The sequence below is a fragment of the Larus michahellis genome, chromosome 13 (assembly GCF_964199755.1).
Source record: "Larus michahellis chromosome 13, bLarMic1.1, whole genome shotgun sequence".
Taxonomy (NCBI): domain Eukaryota; kingdom Metazoa; phylum Chordata; class Aves; order Charadriiformes; family Laridae; genus Larus; species Larus michahellis.
This window is the reverse complement of record NC_133908.1, coordinates 16499241-16521024: the sequence shown is the minus strand read 5'-3', so window position 1 is coordinate 16521024 and position 21784 is coordinate 16499241. Positions and strand designations below refer to the sequence as shown.

Below are 21784 nucleotides of genomic sequence, written 5' to 3'. Positions count from 1 at the left end.
AAGAAGAGGGCCTTCTAGTGAGGGAGACCTCGCTGCGTTACACCCCAGGTTTGCCCGAGACACATCTTCCCTCTTTACAACATGTACAAAACACTCCTTCGGAATTCCTGGAACTTCCAACTGAAAACTCAGACAGTCCGACAGCTCTGGTTTTAAAGGCGAAGCCACACCAGTAACAGCGTTCCCGTGTTGCAAAACGATGTCTCCTCTCAACTGCAGTAACTAAGATCCAATATGCTGCAACTGTTATTTTATTTTCCTCCTGACTGACTAAAGGTGCCACAACTTAAGGTTTTCTTCCCTTTTTGCGCAGAGACTGGCCTTCTCCCGAAAAGGCAATAAACCGGCTTCCAGAGTCATCCTGGAAAACGGAAAGAGGGAAAAAAGGTTGTTAGCTCTTTGCTCACTGCTGGTGTGTGATGAAAGTGAATGATTGTTAGAAAGAACATGCCAGCAGAGCACCGACTGACTGCAGACATTTCACATCCTTCATCTACAGAATAACCACCTTCTTCCTGAAAATAAAATCCCAGCATCTCAGTGACCTCCCAGCCAGCTGGAACGTGCAGGCACTGGCTTAGTAACCTTTGTCAGGCACATCTGTTTACATCGGCAAGCACGGACACCGGGGGCTGCTTGCACCCAGCTCAAACCGTTTTTGAACAGAAGCACACTGTGAAAGATCAAGTGTGGAGAAAGGAACCGCAAACTTGGGCAGGAGTTCTAATTCTGTCCTATATTGGGAAGATCCAACTTTATTTACCTCTTCGACTTTCTTAACTAGCGGACGCGAGTTTCTAATGAACGTGATTCTACCGATCTTGAAGTCATAGTTGGGTATTCCTCTGGAAAAGAAGCATAAAAGTATTATGAAAGACATTTTATACCCACCATCCCATCGGACACTGTGAGACCTGTTCTACGTCTGCCAGCATTGTACCAACACTGCCTGCATATTTTTGCTACCAAATGGTTCTGGAGATAAAGCACTGGCTTGGTTCCTGAAGGCAGGCACGTGCTGCACGCAGCTAACAGCCAGACACCGGAGCCGCTGCAGAAGCCTGGCTGTGGGCCCTGGTTTGCACAGGGCCACGGACACGCGCTTCCACAAGGGCTCGAGTTTTACTGCAAGAGGCGTAAATGAGAGAACACCACAGGAACCGCACCCCCGCACACTTCCACTAAGTCTGAATGTTCTACACTTCCTTCTAAGAAAAAAAAAAAAACCAACCAACAAACCCACACCCGGCTTGGCTTTGGTTACCCACCCAACTCAAAACCAGCTTCACTCCACGCCAAATTCCACTTGCGAAAACAGGCAGGGTCCTGCCACCACTCCACCCAGCCCCACCCCGCCCCTCTCCCCACCCTCTGCTGCGCAACCAGGGCTGAGCCAGCGAGTTCTGGCAACGCTCGCTTAGGACCTGTGTCTGATGCAGGCAGGGATGTCACAGTCAGTCTAGAAGATCAGACTATTTATTTCCTAAATGCAAACTTAACGGCAAAGTTAGCTTGTTTATACTGCAGGAGCACAAAAAAACCAAACCAAAACCCAACTCCACTCAAACACTGATCCTTCCCTTGCTGACAACTGAAGGAAACAGACGTACCTTCGAATGTCTCCTGGTTTAATCGGTGATGGACTAGGCTCAACACCTTTCTTCTTGCCATCCAATCTGTTCCCAGAACCAGAGAATGCCTACGTATACATAACGAGTTTTAATTTAGCCTCACCTTGTATTTGAAAGTGTAGGGATACTGTATTCTGTAAAAATCTTACTATCATTCTTATTTAATAATTTGATTCAGCACATTTCTGTTTGCTATATGTAAGCTGATGAACGCTGGGTGCAGGAGCATGTTTTGGTCTCCCGTTCACGGACTGCCCGTTTAAGGACAGCAAGTCATACTGGTACTGGCTGGAAGCACCACAAACCAGTCGCAGATAGCTGCGGGTTAAACCATAAGCACCCCTAAGAACAGGTACTAGTATTTTTCAGTTGTTCGGAACAACTTTCCCTCACTATTTTACAGCACTCAGAAACCAGCAGAAATAGGGGACTTACACGAAATCCGATGTCACTCATGTACCCACTATGGTCTGCCTCCACATCCTGTCCGGGAGAAAACACATTAGCTCCTTGTGTTCATGCTGCGATATGCAGAACATGTGAAAACAGTTCCACATATTTCTGACCAAACAAAACTTCAGAACAATCCCTTTCCAAAATCAACAGTTGGTAAAAACCACCTCCTAAGTAACAGACACAAAAGCATCTGGTAAGTGAAGTTCAGTCCTAAGAAATTGTTTCAGGAAAAAAATTTATGTTGGTGCTCGCTGCTCCAGCACAAACAAGGCTGACTTCCAGGGAAAACATTTGGGAAGAACAGAAGTGTAACCTACCGCGGTCTCCTCGTGTTGTGCACTTCTTTCTGGTTCTTTGTACCCCAAAGGAGCATCAAAATCCACCTATTTACACAAGAAGCATGAAAACATGCATGATTGATACTTTTCTTTTAATCATAAGCTTTATACCACTATTCGTCAAAACTCCACAAACTATCAGTCCATTGTGATCTAGAAAGAACTGAGGTTTGCTTGTTAAACATTTGAACTCACAACTAATAAAACTAAGCCTCCCAGGAACGAGTCTTAGCACCAGTTTGAATCAAGACACGGCTATTAAATAAAACTCATATTATAAAACACGTTGAAGCTAAACATTAAATTCCAGGTGCTACAGTCACCTGACGGTACGTGAGGTGCAGCTCAAGCCCCCAGATGCAGTTAGGAAGGTACACGGGGTGCTCTCGAATGAGCCATCCTGTCTATCCCATCTGATTTTACCTGTCCCAGAGCATCAGCACTGCCTGGTGCACAGCGCTGCCACTGACTGAGGTGTCCTCTCCTTTTGGGAGGACACAGTGGGAGCAGACTTTCCCCATGGGCTTTAACTTACGTTCATATCGCATTCTATGATGGACACAGCCTTATCCGGTTTGGTCTCCATTACCCGAAGCTCATAGATCTGAAACAGTAACGAATATTTTAAGATGGTACTTGAAAGAGCTCCACTTATACGTAAGGAAAGCATTTCTAAACCTTTCCCTTCAGATAGCTTCAAGAAAATTGAAGTAAGTGCTCTTTAGGTTGAGGGCTGGATACTGCAGGGTCTCTACAGAACTTGAGAGCAAAGGTTTTTAACTGAGAAGATCGCTATATGCTGGAGCTAGAGAACCTACCTCTTACTGTACCTTGCTGCACTCCTACTGTACCTTAGTCTGAATTTAGGACAAATCCTGTCCCTTGACTTGTGAAAACATCCAACATCACAAAAAATTATTTTGCCATGAGTCAAAACAACAGTCTAAACAACTGCTCAGGCAAAGACTTAACTGACCCCTTTTTTCCTCACATGGAAAACAGATTGCGAAATCTACCCTCTGGGATTACTTGTCAGCAATACAGCACGGCTCTGTGGTGATTGTTTTAGCACCAGTGTCCAATAACTGAGCTTAGTCTACGACCCCAAATAAACAAATGTGCACACATGCTGCCGAAAATACTCATCTATAACATCTACTCACAAGATGGAGTCAAAGTACTTGTGCGGTCACAATCTACTGACATACAGCGTACTTTTTTTTCACATGGGGCAGAATTTATTTCCTCCAATTGATGGTATCCAAACAAAACTTGCATGGATTGGTGTCGTATACTGTACCTTTTCATTGTAGTTGATGGCAATAACATCCCCTGTAGTTAGACAAGCAAAGTTTCTCAATGCATTTTCTAATCTTTGGAGCATGTTAAGATGAAACATTTGTTTTCAATGCAACATCAAAGCTTTAAAGTTACTGTGTTACAGAACTCTGATCCTCGGTCTCTCAAATGTGGTTTAGAAGTCACTGATACCGAAGACAGCCTTTTGGTAAAGGCTAGGGTGTACGAGTGCTTCTAAGGGACACTCAAACTCACCGGACTTTAAGCCAAGATTCACGCGTCTGCACTCCAGGCTACGCTTTGTGCCAGCAGCTGTACACCTCTGTACGTAAGCTCTCTGTCCCTTCTGTTTGCAGAAGGAGCAGAAGTAGTCACCGACTACTGGAAGAGCATGAGCCACACCTGAAAAGCCACCTCTGCTTCATCATTCCCATGTGGGAGAAAAGTTTTGTCCCCTGTTCCGTAACTGAATAGGAAGGATACACAGCTTTGGGATTGGTGATGTCAAGAAAATCTGGACTCTGTGGCTGAAATTTTGAGTAAGTAGCAACTTGAAGATTAACACTCTCCACTTGCACCAGGCCTCCCTCTTCCAGCAGCAAGTTCTGCATCATCTGGAAGAAGGAAAATAAAGATACAAATGATCAACGTGACTGATGTTTTTAGTTCTCTTTCGTTGTGTGTATCTATTTTTGCTGGGGCCACCATCTTCCTTGAAATGCACCAGTTTACCATGGTTTGATTTCAGGGAGGACAGTCAGTGTATCTTAAAAAGCAGTCTGCTTTGCTTCCTTAGTTAAACTCTCATGGAGGGAAACCTGAGCTGTGACTGAAAGCTGCTGTAGGAACACGACTAGCAGAGACATGCACTTTCAGGAAACAGTCTGCCTCTTTAATATTAAACTGGCAACTCACTCATCCGACTCTTCAGGTTTTGACAGTTCAGCCTGAGACACTCACCCAGTGTGGAAGGTAACAAATGCCCTCATCAGCCACAAATTCCAGCACTCCACAGTGTGTCATTCGGTCTGAATTTTTATTCGTCAGCTTAAACAGCATCGGGTAAGTAATATTAAGTCGGCCTGGTGAGAGTAGAGAAAAAAAATCTTATTTGTTAAAAGCCACTAACACATTTCTGAAGCTTTCATAGAGACTGAGCACGAGCAAGAGAATGGGCCAAACCATAGGAGAGGATTCCCCTCACACCATCATTCCAACTGCTCAAAACTACAAATCCAGGAGAGAATGCAAACACACGAATACTGTATTGCCATCGCACTTCCAGCTGTAAAGACTTCTCCAACATTTCCCCAAGCTTAGAGATGAGCAGGCAGCGGGTATTAGCAGAGGAATCTATTACTGTTATGTCCTTGTGCTATTATCTGTTAGCTCCTACCTAACGAATTTTAACTGGCCCTGCCTCTTTAAAAATTAAATCCTAACTAAACTAATTTTTCAAAGAAATTCCATTAAAGCTAAAACTCAGAGGGGGAGAAAAAAAACTTTAATTAAAAAGGCCAATAAAGACCATTTATACTACTGATTCAGTTTCAGTTGACACTTCATTTCAAAGTTAACTATCACTTATTTTGTCTTTAAAATGAATTTTGCTCCAGATAACAGCATCCAGAAGATACAGGTTGAGATTAAGAATTTACTATATTAATTCTAACCATTATACTGAATAAGTTATTAACAGTTAATAAATAACGATTCATGCCTCAGGTAGCCCAACGCTGCAGATGTCTGTACTTGAAGACAGACAAGTCCCACTAATTCTGACAGAAAAAATACTTCCAAAATACATTGTTTTCAACTAATTAGTCTCATATTATGTATTTAAGTCAGATTTTAATAGATAACTAAAATAATGTGGTATTTGTTTACACATTTGCTGGTATTTCTAATGTTGTTATTCCAGGATAAGGTGTTCACTTACTGAGTTGATCCAAAGCTGACGGTGGCATAATTACTGCAGAAATGAATAAAAATGTAAGATTAGGAAAAGTATGACCGTACAAAGAGTACATACCACACATTTTATCATTCCTTTCTCTAAAATACCTTCTAAAAAAAGGAGATTCTAAAATCTCCTTCAAATTCATTTTTGAGCCAGTGATTTCAGTAGAATCAGTCACGACAAATATACCTGCTAGCATGGAGATTTCCGAATCTAATCAGAAAAAAAAAAAAAAAAAGAGAAGACAAGGTTTTACAATACCTAGTACTAAAGAAAACGTTTCCTAAAGGTAATTATACTTGTTTGGGCTTATAGGTACTCTTAAACCGATGCCAACTCAAAACAACACAGCACGAGTCTGACAGCCTGAGAACCAAGCTGGCCGATCGTTGTTCCGGCTAACTGAGGAGGGGAAGAGAGTCCTTAATCATAACTTTCCACGGCTCATAATGGGCCTAGGATTTGAACAAGAGACTTTAAAAAAGACAAATGTTTTCTTCTGACGCTCACGAACCAGGACTCGCTCGGGAAGTTTTTTAATGACACACTAGTGGATGAACCCCTCCTCCTTCCTTCCCGAAGCCCCACCCGGGTTGCGCGTCCGGCGGCGCGTCTCCCCGTCCCGCAGCCTTCCCGCGGCCTCGGCCAGAGCCGCGTTACTGGGCACTATTCACCAACGCGCTTCCGACGGGTTATTAGTCAAAATAAAACATGGACATACTCTTCCCGCCTTTCTCCACATCTGACCTGTCATTAGGCCCGGCCAGCATGGACACCGAGAAGCAGCGGTACTGGGTGGAGAAGCGGTTCTGGAACACCCGCGGGATGGGGTGATCGAACATGTTGAAGGAGAACTAGGGGAAAACAAAACCACAAGGAGCGAGTTAACGGGTATCTACAGTTGGCTGGGCTGCCGCGGCGCTCGCTGAGGGCCCCTGGAGCGCAGCGACAACCGGGCCGAGGGGCCGCAGGGCCCGTTTCCCCCCTCCGCTGCGGCAACGAGAGCTGGGCCGGCCCCCACCCGCCGCCCCGCACCGGAGCGCAGGGCCCGGCCGCCCGCCGTGACTCGGCACTCCCCGGCCGCCCCCCGGGCCTCACCATGGCGGCGGCGCTGGAGCTGCCGCCGGGGCCGGGCCGGGCCACTCTCTCCTGACGGGGCTCTGCCCGCCCCGCCCCGCCCCGCCCCGCCCCTCCCAGCGCCCCGCGCGGCGCCCGCCTCCCCGGCGGCCATGTCGTGTGAGGGCGGAAGGTGGGGTCCCGCTCCGGCCGATGTGGCCATCGTGGACAGGTTTTCTGGCCGCTCGGCCCCTGCCCCGTCACCAGGGGAGGACGCGGCACCTCCGCCGCGCCGTCGGGCCCGTGTAAACTGCAAAGCAAACAATTCGCCCGCGGCAAAGATGGCAGACACGGCAACACAAGCCCGCACGGTCCTTCCGGCTGAGATGCTCCTGTAATTGGCCAGTCGCACGTGTGGCGACTCTCTTTCCCCAACCCCATTGGCAAAGACGCGGAATGGGTTGGGCAGCTCGCCCAATCCGCTCCGAGAAAGAGGGACGGCCGCTTTTCCATTGGCCAGCGCGCCGTGAGGAGCCAACCAATGGGACGCGGTGCTGATTTGGCGCCCAGTTCGAGTGGGGGCGGCCGGTGGCTTTGCTGTTTCCCCGCCGCTCGCGCTGTCGCCATGTTCGTCTCCGACTGCCGCCGGGAGTTCTATGAGGCGATCGTCAGCCAGGTGCGGGCGGGCGGGCGGCGGGCGCGGCGCCACCCGGGCACCGGTGGCGGCGGGGCTCACTCCCCTCAGGCCGCTTTTCTGGGGCTCGGCGTCCCCCGCCGCCTCACGGAGCGGGCACGTCGACGGGGCCTCCCCGCTCTGGCGGCTGAGGGGCTCCGGTACCGCCCGGGCGCGGGCGCGGGGGCGGTGGGGCCCAGGTGTCCTTTTTTTTTTCATTTATATCTTTTTAACCATTGTGCTGCTGTTTGCCTAGACACTGAATCCTGTATTCTCTCTTCTTTGAGGTTTCTCTTGCAGTCTCTTACAGCAAGGCGGGGTGGCTACTTTCATGCTTTACTCAGGGTTTGTGTAACTTTGTTTAGAGCGTACATTGAAGTGATAAAGCTTCTGCTGGACAGTCTTTTAGTATTTCTACCCGAGAAACTACGTTATAGATTGTGCAAATGAAAGTATTTCCCTCAACTCCTCCAGCCGTGAGCAAAATCTAAAAAAAAAAAAAAGCAAAAAAAACCCAACCAAAAAGCCCACAAGATATATTGTTTTGCCTAAATCAAGGTTATTTCAGGAGTTGCCTTGCTCCTGATTTTGCTTCAGTCAAAACTCTTCCAGATCCCATCCTGAAAACTTAGGCCTTTCTAGGCACGATGAAAATAGCTGCAGGGCTGACTAGGTTTGACCCTTCGAAACTATGTGCTGTTCGTAGGAGCCTGAATAACTATGTTTCCTCAAAGCAGCTGACATATTTTTGGGTGTGTGGAGTTGTTTATTCATATTTACTGGGATCCAAATCAGTTAATTTTGGTTGCAGTGTCCATTCAGAAGCAATCCTGGTTTATGATTATAATGATCTCTACCTAAATTTGTCACTTCCTAGTCTCACAGTGATCTACGCATTTCATGTACCAGTGCATTAGATTTGTCACCTGTGTTAACATATTAATACTGTTTTTCTACTATTTTTGCAGCGTGTTCTTCTTCTGGTTGCTTCAGATGTAGATGCATTATGTGCTTGTAAAATACTCCAAGTAAGTCTTTGTTCATTACCACTATAGGCTAATAGTAAAAGAAAAAATGCCCTTGTATCCTTTTAATAGGTTTGAACTGGGGAAAAGGTGAAGGTTTAATCTGCTTTTGTAACTTACTTTTTCCATGAGTTATGACACTGAAAATTGGTAAATCATAGTCACAAAATTCATGTAGCTTTGTCATTTGAGATGTCTTCAAGATAAAAGATCTGTATGAAACAGAATCATAGCATGGTATAGCATTGTAGAAGATGTTTCCCCTCACCTTTGCTAACAGCCATTTGCTTCATTGCAGGCTTTGTTTCAATGTGATCATGTGCAATACACGCTTGTCCCAGTATCTGGATGGCAAGAGCTTGAAACTGCATTTCTTGAGCATAAAGATCAGGTAAAAAAAAACTGGATTTTTTTTTTTAAGTTGCAGCTCATTTTATACAGACATGTACTTCCCTTTCGCCAGCTTAAAATGTCAGCTCTTAAACTAATTACTGTAACTGGTTACCTCAAAACAGTGGTTAAATTTTAATATACTGGTAACAAACTTGTCAAGTTTTTTACACCAGCTCAAACTAACATGCTATAATTTTGATAGATTCAAATTAAGTCTGCACAGATTTTGAGATATAAAAGGTGGTGGTATTAGATGTCCAACGTCTCCAAATTTGCTGGTTTGTCTTACAAATTTTTTTCCTCCTCAGAGACATCAAATATCAGAAAGTACATACAAGTTTTGGCAATGATGAGTGCTTTCGATGTTTTGTAAAGTTGTTTTCAGTCTTTTGTGTTTCCTGCTAGTTGAAGTAAAATACATTCCTTTTTTTTCTTTTTTTTTTTTTTTTTTTACAGTTCAAATATTTTGTTCTTATTAATTGTGGTGCCAATGTTGACCTTCTGGAGATCTTGCAGCCAGAAGAAGACACTTTTTTTTTCGTATGTGACAGCCACAGACCTATCAATGTAGTGAATGTTTACAATGACACACAGGTACATGCTTTTCTTTCATAATAAAAATCTGCGCGCAGTGTTGTTGTGGGTGGTGTGGTGCTTTTCTGTGTTCTGCAAAACCACTTACACTGCTTGCTAGTAGGGCAGGAAGAAGTATTAATGGATATTTGCAGTAGTAATGCACATGATCAGAAAAAAAGTCTGTTTTCAGTAATAAAATATATAGTGTTAGCAGTGTGATAATTGTCAGTAGTGAGCACCTGTTAATCCTGTTGCTGTAAATCAAATTGCTACAAATCAGAGGATAAACATCCTCCAGAACATACTATGTATTATCTCTCAGCATCTAGCAACACTTAGAATGTATTAGTCACAATTTGCACAAATTATTTGACAACATGACTTTAAAAAAATGATAATTCTTTCAGGAATGCTGTAACCAAGGAATAATTTTTTTTTATACTCTTATTTTGTATAATATTTTTTTTGTATATTTTTTGTATTAAAAAGCAGTATTTTTGTTATGCCGGGAATTAATCACAGCCAAAATGAGTTTTTAGTTTCTCTTACTAAGTATACGAAATATTCTTATTTGTGATTTGAAATGCTTTTTAATCACTAAATAAGATAGTTTATTTAAAATACTTTTTTTCCTTGTTAGATTAAGCTGTTAGTTAAACAAGATGATGATCTCGATGTTCCTGCTTACGATGATATCTTCAGGGATGAAGGGGATGAAGAGGATGAAGAAGAGGACTCAGAGAATGAAAGTGATGGGTCAGAACCTTCAGAGAAACGTAGGCGTTTTGAAGAGGTGTGTTTCTGCTGCTTTGCTGTGAAAAGAAGGAAAATAAAACACTTATTACATATGCTTTACATCATAATAATGACACTTGATTTTAAAAATTATGTTCCATCACAAATTCAAGTGTAAGATTTTAAAATAATCTACTACAAGCAGTAGAGTTTCACATACACAAAATGTTTATTTATCTGAACTGCACAGAAATATTTTCTCCTCATAAAGAAACATGTTTTGAACTTGATTATGCATAATGCTGTCCATCAGTGAAATGAAGAGATCTACTTCTGATGATGTGCTCTGGGCTTTTCAGTCCAGCAGAACAACTTATTTAGATATAAACTTTTTGGTTTTTTAATAATTGTTTAAGAAGATAGAAGCTTACAAATAATTTAGCAATACATTTTGTCTGTCCTTGTAAAAGTAAAGTAACAAAAGTATATTATGGTAGACATGAAAAATTAAATTTACCATATATTATTTGTAGCATATTTTCTATTTATACCATACGAGGAAGCAAAGGCACGAGGCTAGCAATATTAAGAGACCATTAAATGTAAAGACATTCTCAGATTTAATATATACTTTATATTATTTTTCTATTAACATTGTACGCTTTTTCCTAATAATCTACAAAGGGTGCTAACTCATCAAAAGCAGATACCAGAAGTTGAAAGGAAAATCTATAAATAAAAGCTATTCTTCAATCTATGAAATATTTCACAAAGATCTTTTTTATTTCTTTGCATTTCCAAGCTGATGATGCTATTTATGGAGTTTAAATGTACAGTGAGGCCCTGTTTTTCTGAGCTTCATTAATTATCTCATCTTTATTTTCCATCAGCGTCATCTTTATGTCATGAAATGGCAGGATGCAGTGTCGCTAGTGTGGAAAATACTGCCCACTGGGCCTCTTGTTGGTGAAGACAAGCTAAATGAATGCTAGCACAGAAAGATGCCATGATATTAATAAAGTGTGTTCCTTGGAAAAAATATCTGATAATAATAGTTTTCTCATTAGATGTTGTTAATAGGAATAATTCTTCTTTGTAATGGAGACTTTAATTAACTCTTTAATGGAGACTTAGTTATTAACGTATCTGGATAGGTGCTAACCTACTAGAGTATTTTTTCTAGCTTTTTGACATGTAAATTAATTTACAGGATGTAATAGAGAGAACAATGAAAAGGCGCCAAAGGCGAGAATGGGAGGCACGCAGGTATATTTAACAGTTTTGGGTTTGGGGGTTTTTTTATGTTGCTTGTATCTTTCTTTTATTTTTTTATTAAAATCTTGCTGGGAATCCAAAAACACGATACTATGCTGCTTGGTTTGCAAGATGCTTTAGTTTTAACTTTATTCAGAAAGTGGAGAGAGATATTTACTATAGAAAAATAAAACGTTTAAATGGAGGGTGGTTGTAAATAGTAATTTATAAATTTCGGTAGCAATAGGTGCATTGCTTCACTTTGAAGTAGCTGTAGTATTCTTATGTTGTCTGTCTTAGGGTGAAACTTGTGCTTCTGTTTTCTTCCTTACGATCCCACTGTTGTCAATAGGAACGAGTAGGAACAAACCAGATTAGAAAATGGGATTTGAGGAATAGTGATTTGATAAGTTTTTCCTTTTTACTTTTCGAGTACACTTCAGTGTGGTTTCCATGTTGCTACTAAAATGTAATTGCCTTGCAGAAAAACAATTTCTAGCCCAAGTTTTTTTTTTTTTAATTACTAAAAATGAAATTTAAATATTATTTCATGATTCCTGGCTGCTATTTTTAATTGGATCCAATGACCAGTTCACCACTTAGTCAAATGTGGGTTGTTTTCCCCTTTTTAGACGAGAAATTCTTTTTGATTATGAGCAGTATGAATACCATGGGACCTCAGTAAGTATAAACTCTTCACAAGGTGCTTGTGGTAATTGGATAATATCTAATGTTATAATTATCTAATACAATATTATAATTATCTAATATACTATACATTATAACACTATTGTTCTATCTTGTTATTTTTGTATCTTACTGTTATATGTAAGATGCATCATATATGTCCAAGTAGTTTAACTTAACAGTTCCATGTTTTCTGGCTGTGTATGTACAATTTTGTTGTTGATGAATCGGATACATCATAGAAACAACACTGGCAGCTGACAGCCAGCTGTGAGTCACAGTGGATAACGTAATGTTAACAGTGGGGGAAAATGACAAGCCAGAACTCTTAACATTTTTGTTGTTTGGTATCTTTAATGCTGGTATAAAAAAAAAAATTACGATAGTGTGATTTTTTTAGGTCTTGACAGAAATATTTATCTATACACATCATACTCTTGCAAAAAGATTTTAGGAGCTTGTTTGCCTTTCAAAGTGTCACTATATTTCAAACATAACACTTAGGACATCAAACTGTTCCTTCTGTCCTTTGGCCTCTTGTCTAATTATTTTTATATTTTGTTAAGTGCTGCTTTATATATAAAGCAAGATTGTAGAGCTGTATAAAATAGCTGTATAAAATATTTTTCTTTCTATTTAGTGTCTTAGAAAGTAAGATGCTGTCAGATTGTCAGACTCAAGTTTGATTTCTAGAGCTTTAGTAACATGCTAGTACTTGGCAAATTTAACTGTGTTCTGTTTGCTTAATGAAGCAAGAGTTTTGTGTTCATTTATCCTCTCTTTTTGCTTTTCCCTCATACAGTCTGCGATGGTGATGTTTGATCTGGCATGGGTAATGTCTAAAGACTTGAACGACATGTTGTGGTATGTTTCCATCATCATTTTTCATACACTCTAGAAGATTAAACCCATAGTAAAGGGGGGCAAGATTTCCTAAAACTATTTGATTTCAGTATAAGGTTCCAGTTGGTTTTGTGAGTGGATGTATGTCTTGAATTGGAGGACACATCTGTGTAAATTAATTACAAGAACCAATAGATTTTGCGTGGAAAGGGAGGATGTTACTGGATGTGTATGTCTGCTAAAGAGGCAATAATAGTGTATAGCTTTGCTATTAACTTCTATGTACAGTTGGTGAATGGTGTTTCTGACTTGTTCCGTTACATACTTAGAAAGTTAAATATAATATACTGTACTGGAATATTTTTTGTTTAAACTTTTTATTTTCCTTTTTCCCTCCCCAATTTTAGGTGGGCTATTGTCGGCCTAACAGATCAATGGGTCCAAGATAAAATCACTCAGTAAGAAAGATTTTTTTTTTTTTAATTTATTATGTTTTTTATTCATCTTTCTATCTTTTAAATTGTATTTTTTAGAAGTAACTAATAGCAATCAATAGAGATCAGGAAATACATGGGAATTAAAATAATACAAGATACTTAATGTCACTGTTTATTAATTATCTTAATGACTGCATGTGATCTGATGCCTTCCAAAAATGGGAATAAACATCAGAAAAAGCTGTATTTTACTTCTCTACTATTTAGAAATTTTAAACTAACTTTATTTTTCAGAAAATTATAAAACAATCACTTCTGATCTGGGAAGAAATGGTGTTTAATAGTAGTTTAAGTAAATATGACCTTGATACGATTTTATTAAAGGAAAAAAATTGTGTTCTGTATCCTCCAGCCTCCTTTCCAGTTGTAGTTAACAAGTTTCAGTTTTTCTCCTTTTTTTTTTCCTTGTTTGTTATTTCCTACTAGATGCCCTCAGAATTCCAGTAGTACATGTGTAGAGTTTAATTCAGCTGTTCTGTTGTTACTAATACACTGATGTTTTTAAGGAGACAAATGTAATAAGTAATTAACTTCATTGGTCAGTCTATCAGCCTCTGTATTGGTTTTGTTTTCACTTTAATTGCCTGGGTGTATGGCTGAATGTTGAAAGAACATTATTTAACAAGTCAGCTTAGGTTTTTTTTAAGCTGTACCTGCAGTTTTCATGCTGCTGTCTCTGGCCAATGTATAATCTTTAAGAAGCATTTTTGTGTTCTCGTAATCAGGTACAAAATACACAGGAAGAAAGTGAAGTAACAAATTTGTTTTTGTTTAAGAATGAAGTATGTGACTGACATTGGAATCCTACAGCGTCACGTGTCTCGCCATAACCACCGCAATGAGGATGAAGAAAATTCTCTGTCGATCGATTGCATGCGAATAGCATTTGAATACGAGTATCCTTGCATGACATCTGGGGAAAATGAACTCTACCCACTTGTACCCTATTGAGATTTTATCTAGGGAAAAAAACACCCAGCACCATCTCTGCTGCTGAGAATGCCATTAAAAGAAATGGAAATTTGAATGCTTTGTTGAACATGAGTCCCTCTTTCAATAGCTCCTGGAGCTTCAGTTCAGATTAATCTTTCAGAATTAGTTACAAGTCAGTGTTGCTCATCTTGTGTTACATGCACCTGCAGTGTCTAACTGTATCGATGTAGTACACAGATGCAATATATACGAGCAACTGAAGACTTACGTACTAGTTGCAGGTTTTGTAACTATTTGTAACTTCAAATGATATCCGTGTTTATAGTTATTTGCCATAATTCCTGTTCAGTCTGCGCCTGGCACTTTATCAGCACTGGTCTCTATACGAAAGTCTCTGTAACACTTCGTATACCTCTGCCAGCCTTAAGCTTTGGTCCGTACAAGGGCAGAAGAGGCTCCAGGAGTTTCTGGCTGACATGGGGTGAGTTACAAAAATCTGGCTCGTTTAAAGGATAATTTTTTCAATGAATTATGGGAAAATATTGAGAATATAGCTTGCAAGTACTCAACATCTTAGTTTTTAAATATGATTGTGGAGCTCTGAGTAGGTTGCAGAGTCTCTTTGAGTTGAGTTTTGCAACTTGTGTCTTGGTGTATGAGGAATCCTTCATCTGTACGCCTTTGTGGAACAGTGGGTTAGTACCTATCCCGTGCTTTCTCACATCCACTCTTCAATGACTAAAGAAAAAAGAACACAAACAAGCTTAGTCAGCCTTAACTTGCTAAACTATCTAATATTAAGAAAGTCTTATGAAAGGAAGCCAAAATATTTGTTTGTTCTGGCATACCTATCAATGTATTTTTTCCTTCTGTTTTTAGTTTGCCTTTGAAGCAAGTGAAACAGAAGTTTAATTCCATGGACATGTCTTTGAAAGAAAATCTTCGGGAAATGATTGAAGAATCTGCAAACAAATTTGGGTAAATTGTTTTAAATAAAATGCTTTATCTGAAAATACTTTTCAATTAAGTTCAAATATTTTAGCATGAAGAAGATGTAATGTTGTTTTAAAAAACACGCTTTTTAGATTGACAAAGTACTATTAGGTGCATTGCAAATGTTAGGGTATGATCTGTCTTTGTGTTCTTAACATTAGCAGTCTGAGGAGATCGCTGGTCAATGTTCATTATAATGCTGATAATGTTAATAATCCCTAGTGGTTTTATTTAATTTTGCAGAATGAAGGATTTAAGAGTTCAGACCTTCAGCATTCACTTTGGCTTTAAGAACAAGTTCTCAGCAAGTGATATAGTTTATGCAACGGCTTCTCTCATGGAGAATATAGAGAAAGAGGGGCCTGAAACAACTAATTTCATTAAAGCTTTGGACAGTCTCTCCAGGTACTGAAAATATGTCTCTTCATTCTTTTACAATTTTATTTAGGGAACATGGGTTATGTAACTAAAAAATGCATTGATGCGTCATAAGCCACTGAAGAAAAATCAAAATATCCCTGTGAATAGTGTTTAACAAGATCTCACTTTTCTGTGAAAAGCTTTATTTTTATCCGAAGGTGTTACTTTTTATTTTCTCTGCTGCAGGGGTAACCTGGACAAACTGCACCAAGGACTGGACCTGGCCAAAAAGCAGTTACGTGCCATTCAGCAGACAGTAGCCAGCTGTATTTGCACCAACCTTGTAATTTCACAGGGCCCTTTTCTCTATTGCTCTCTCATGGAGGTCAGAATTCTAGTTTTTGGCTGTCTCACTTAATTGTCATATTTGTCTGTCCCATAATTGAATAACACCGTTTTCCTAACTGCTTGACTCAATTGGAATGACTCCATCAGAAAGCACCTGTTTTGTCTGTGCTGTGCTCCCGTCTGATGGGTCAATATTGGCATCTGCTCTGAGTTTCCCAGAGGGAGAATCAGCCCTCTCAAAGTGTGTGTGTGTGGGGGGGGCTTAATTTCAGTGTCATGTGGGTGAGACCAAACTCCCATATTGTAACAGTTTTTGTTAGTGTTCTTTGAGCCCCACAAAACTTTTAGACTTGTCAGTAGGTATTAAAATTAAATAAGTGGAAAAATCATCCTGGATTGTAATTGAAATAGTTCCTCTTTTCCTAGGGCACACCAGACGTGAAACTGTTTTCTAAACCAGTGTCTCTGTGCCTGCTTAGTAAATACTTGCTCAAATCATTTGTTTGCTCTGTAAGTAAATCAAAAACTTTTAACTAACTTCTAGCCTGTGTAGTAGTTACTGTTCTGTTGGATACTTGCAATTGATTATTAAAAACATTATATGAAAATCTTAATAATGTTTTTCTGCTAATTGGTTGCATAATTGTAGCATATCTGTGAATGCTGTTCTAGGAAAGATATCTGCCTGGGAGACTTTGTAGCATTAGAAAGTGTTTTCATTACTAAGATACTTACAGTCTAAGGTCTTTGTGTAATTTTTTAAGTTTTGTGGTAGCATGTCATTAAATATGTATACTTTGAAAAGTTACTGACACAAAAAAAAGCAATATTGCAGTATGGGTAACTGTTATCTAAAGAGTTCTGTGTCTGTCTGAATAAAATCCTCTGATCTTTACAACTAATATCACTGAAATTAAATTGCATTTATCTTTTGAGCTATTAGTTACACAATTCAGATAAAAATGAGGGTTTAAGACTGAGAACTGTCTTCACAGTCAACACTTCCTAATTTGTAAATTTAATATATGGTGGTCCACCCTTGCCAGATTGCATCGGTCTGTCCTCATTTTGAAGGTTAGACAGGGTGAATGACTATCCTGCCACTAGGAGCAGGACAGCACTCCTGAAACTCACTGTGAAACATTTACCTTAAGAACAGAACACTTAAACCAAACTTCTGTTTCATTTACTTAAGTGTCTAAAAATGTTTAAATTTTCATAATTATTTTTGGATTTAATTAAATTACAAAATTTGTTACAGTTTACTGCTGTAAAACTATGACAGGGGAAAATATTTTCTAGTGAAGACTGTGTTTGTCAATGTTTTATCTGTTGTATTTCAATGTAAAATTATTGTAAAAAATTAAGCCCCATCCAAGCTTTTAGATACTCATACCTGCAGTTCTTTTGGTGGTGTTGGTTTTTTTAAGAGTTTTTTTTCTTCGCTGTAAATCATATCTTGTCTGCGTGTCACTTCTGTGTTAAAATGAAATGCAAGATTGGAGAAAAATCAAAATTTCTGTGGTCCTTAAAGTGACTTTTACTGTAGGAAAGAAGGGGATTAAGCAATTATGTGAAGAAACTGTCTTCTGTTGCACTGCATTATAGCTGTATCCTTAGAGGAATATTTGTAGTATGGAGAGCTGAAATTAAATTGTTTCCTGAGTTTTGTCTAACAAAGAGACTTTCTGACTTCCAGACAAAAAACAAGCGTTGTAAATTGCTGCCACTGGTAATGGCTGCACCAATGGATGTTGAGCAGGGAACTGTGATCATGGTGGGGATTCCTCCAGAGACAGAAAGCTCTGACAAAAAGAAGTAAGCACATTGTTTAAAAGTTCTTACTAAAGGTTATCTATGACTTTTTCCTGCCTCTGAAGCAAATATATCTTTCCTGTATCTATTTGACACTGAATATGTTGACTTGAATTGTATCTTTCTTAAAATGCTTTTCGCATATGGTATGCATGAGGTACTTTGAGAGAGGATACAGATGTTCCCCAGCTTCCCTGCAAGTTTTTTTTTTTCCCCTCTCTCTTAACTATTTCTTTATCTTAAAAGAGGGAGATAGTTCACTACATGACCATGACTTCATTTCTTAAAGCCTGCAAGGTTAAGATTTCTGCGCTTGAATAAGTGAGGTGTGTGTTGAATACATGGCACACGAAAAAATTCTGTAAGATATTTTCAACTCTCAGCAAGGAAAAAGTTCCATGCTTCTACCTTAGTAAATATATCCTTTTCTGTAATGCTCGTTTGTATTTCTGTTCATCTTGTAGCTTTTTTGGAAGAGCATTTGAGAAAGCTGCAGACAGTACCAACTCCAGGACTTTACACAACCATTTTGACATGTCGAGTGAGTAACGCTGGCTATCACTTATTTCATTCAGCAAATCTCCTTTAGGGGTCAGTGTTTATGCAGCCTCCGTAAAGCGGAATGGCTTTAGACCATACACTCATCTGTGCATGCCTTAGATGAAAATGTGAAGGGTGCATACGTGATACACTATTTCTGAGTCTAATATAGACACAAACGACATCATTTGTCAATCTTTCTCTAAGTGCTATCTGGTTGTGCAGAAATTATAAACTACTCGGCAGAGGCTTGCATATCTTCTTGAGATGATCTGCAATTTTGCATGGAGTAATGATTTTCATATCTACACTTCACTTAAAAATCTATGAGGTTATCTGTGAGGGTTTTTATAATTAGCAGCCAAAGAGAGTATGGTGTTGATGTTACAAGATTCATTCTTTTATTGTCTGTTTGAAAAATGAGATACTCATGCAACGAGATTTGCCTGGTTTTGTATGTGCTTATAAAAGAGGCATTTTGTAATAATACATACTCACATGTGCATGTTGAGTATACAAAGAAAATTCTTAGATTTTAAAAAGTGGCAGCTATATCACGTAGTGAGCACCTAGAAATCAGTGTCGCTGAAATATAAGAGCAAAATAAACAATGTGCTTTGCATTTTGTCCAAATAAATAGTTTCCCTTTTTCCTTCTTAAAGTTGATTGAGAATATAAATGAATATACTTGGAATTAATGTTCTTCAAGTGTGACGTCTGGTATATCTTTCAGTTATTTGCATCTTGTAATAAAATATTTCATATTTTAGTAATTGAATTGAAAACAGAAGACCGGAGCAAATTTCTGGATGCGCTCATTTCTCTCTTGTCCTAATGGTAAGACAGTGCAAGGAGGATTAATTAAAAAATTAGTTACTAATCAAGCTAGGAACCAAATGACATTCATATATTATCTGTAGAATGTTCTAAGAAAATGCGGTAACTTCTAATGAAAATACAAATTGAAGATAAGAGTTTCTTACAAAGACAATTGCTTTTCTTTCTGGGAGGAGGCAGATAATGTACAAGCAGAATATTTTTTTTTCCTTAAGAGATTTATTTACGTTTCGTCTTCTATAAGCTTCTCTTCCGTTGTTCTTAACTTTTTCTGACTTTTTAATTTCAGATGGAAAAGGAGCAGCTGTTTGTGTTGTGAGAGAAATGGAAATATTAGCTAATTGTAGCTGATACTCTGTTACTGACTTTTCTTTTAATTATGATGGCTTTTTGGAGCTCAGGATGGAATCTTGGCCATAGCAATGCCATTCTTGGCTTTGACGCTAATGTAGAATTTGCATTTGTCTTTCCAAGTGTTAAGGTCGTAGCCTATGTTAGTGTGTAGCTTTTATCTGGAACAAAGATGGGGATGTAAGACTTCATTTGTAGTTGTGACTGTTCCCTTCACACTAGTTTAAAGTCTGTTTTAAAGCTACTTTAGGGAAAGACAGGTTTTACTGTAGATCAAATACGACTGTCAAATTGTTGTAATGACTTATCTTTTTTTTTTCAATGGATATCAAAGCTACGATTTCTTCTTTTTTTTCTGTTCACTCAGAAGTTTGAAACAGTGGGTCAATAGCTGCTGTTGTTGTTTGTTAGACAGCATAGTCATGCATGGCTTCCAAGATTCCTCGTTGGTTTATTTCTTTCCTTGCACTCTGATTCCGTTTGTCTTCTGCCCTTGTTACGCAGCGGTGCGTTTTGGCTCCTTGTGCTGGAAGCTGAGGATCAGATGCTCTGAAATGATTTCGGATGTTCCGAAGTTCATGGTGCTGCAATTGTGATGTGTCGTCTTGCTTTACCTTAATTGTACCAGTACAGGCCTGGACTGTTGTTTTTATGCCTCTTGGGAGGTCAAAAGGATTTTAACCTTGGCACACAGCTATTGAACACTGCTTCTTTGTAAAGATGTCATCCTTGTAATGGCAAAAGGTGCTAACTAGGAGTATTTGCAAATTGGACTTGTATTTCTCAAACCTGCTTTTATTAGTAGACATGCTCCTGTGATGTTAAGTTGTTGACTAATAACAAAAAATAGGTTTTGAAGTTCCATGTTTATATTATGATTCAAATGTTCTTTTAAAGTTGTCTTGAATGCTTTTTATTTATTTATTTTATAAGAAACTTTTTAAAACTCCTCTTGAATTTCTAGAATGTTGAAACATTTTTTTTAGTACTTTCAGGTTCAGGTCTTGTATTTTAATTGAACTGTTTCGTGAGACAAGTTTTAAGATTTTTTTTTAGGGCATTCAAAATCCAAGTACTGAGTAACTGCCAAACACCGAATGAAAAATCTGGGGAATTCCGGTGTCAATAAAGCATTTTTAGTCATGCATTGTGATACGGTGTTGTCACTTGTAGCTTGGCTTTGGGAATAATTTTTCTGGAAAGAGTCTAAGATACTATGATGATTGTGTGTAGATTGTATAGCATTATAAATATTGACAGACTAGCTTGATCCTGTCCCATAACAGAAATTTCATTTCACTTTGGCCATGTGAATTGTTATTGCTTGTTAGACTTCTGCTGTGCACTGGGTGGGTATGTATATGTGTATCTCTTGAATTCTTTTTCTTCTTTGCAATGCTTGCTTGAATTCTGTGTGGCTTTAATGTTTTCATGTATTATAATGAATATGTAAAGGTTATATATCATTATATCATCCTTTGTACAGATTTTTAATGCAGTTTAATTTAATATTAAATGTGATTTAAATGTAGCCAACAGAAAGCTAATTAAACTATATATTTTTATTCAGAAAAAAGTTTGGGTTTTTTTTTTTAAACATTGTCATCTTATCTGAGAAGTTTTGCATGTTTACTAGGTAGTATTGGCAATAAATAGTATATTTTCTTGCCAGAATACTTTGGGTTTTGCCTGTACACATCATACAGTAATCTTATTACATTTCTGAAGTAGATTGTTGTGCTTGAAGTCTCTGGAAATGGAAACATACAAGTTTATGTTGTTTTTTGAACACTGATACCAGTGCCAAACCATGATTACAATGTAAAAGCTAGGAGCCTATGCGACACTTAAGCACACTTCTAAATATTTTCACTTTATCTTTCAGTTGCAAACTGATGAGTGAGTCAAATGAATTTCCTGAATTTATCTTAAACTTGTCTGTTACAAAAGAATCACTGCCATTTCCACAGCACTAAATGACTGTAACTGTAGTTCAATCCTATCATATATTTAGGGCTTTCATGTTTCTAGATGTAAATATCAGAGAGAAACACCGGTATGTGTAGCAGTAAATACAATGTGCTTCAGGGTGTGAGAACACCTTCATGCATATGGAATGAATAATATGTGCTGGGCAAAATTGAATTTTTACTTGCTCAGTAAATGCACCAAAGGTCTTATGCA

The 21784-nt window shown here is 38.9% G+C and overlaps 2 protein-coding genes across 2 annotated transcripts; one reads left to right on the top strand and one right to left on the bottom strand.

Annotated features, from left to right (window-relative positions):
- Positions 1–233: 233 nt before the first annotated feature.
- UFD1 (ubiquitin recognition factor in ER associated degradation 1) lies at positions 234–6867 on the bottom strand. The gene is made up of 12 exons (XM_074606287.1): positions 6783–6867; positions 6406–6538; positions 5664–5696; positions 4685–4806; positions 4208–4338; positions 3726–3798; positions 2961–3029; positions 2405–2470; positions 2067–2114; positions 1611–1699; positions 764–845; positions 234–361 (listed from the first exon to the last, which is right to left on the bottom strand). Exons 1-12 carry the CDS (start codon positions 6783–6785, stop codon positions 287–289), a joined length of 924 nt encoding a protein of 307 aa, XP_074462388.1. The 5' UTR covers positions 6786–6867; the 3' UTR covers positions 234–286.
- Positions 6868–7311: 444 nt separating this feature from the next.
- Positions 7312–21292, top strand: CDC45 (cell division cycle 45). The gene is made up of 19 exons (XM_074606599.1): positions 7312–7416; positions 8382–8441; positions 8737–8829; positions 9288–9425; positions 10048–10200; positions 11353–11408; positions 12029–12077; positions 12886–12947; positions 13334–13384; positions 14200–14319; positions 14706–14837; positions 15236–15334; positions 15593–15754; positions 15956–16094; positions 16484–16567; positions 17757–17875; positions 18337–18413; positions 19183–19249; positions 20105–21292. The coding sequence occupies exons 1-18, from the start codon at positions 7366–7368 to the stop codon at positions 19245–19247; spliced, it is 1710 nt and encodes a 569-aa protein (XP_074462700.1). The 5' UTR covers positions 7312–7365; the 3' UTR covers positions 19248–19249; positions 20105–21292.
- The last annotated feature ends 492 nt before the right edge of the window (positions 21293–21784 follow it).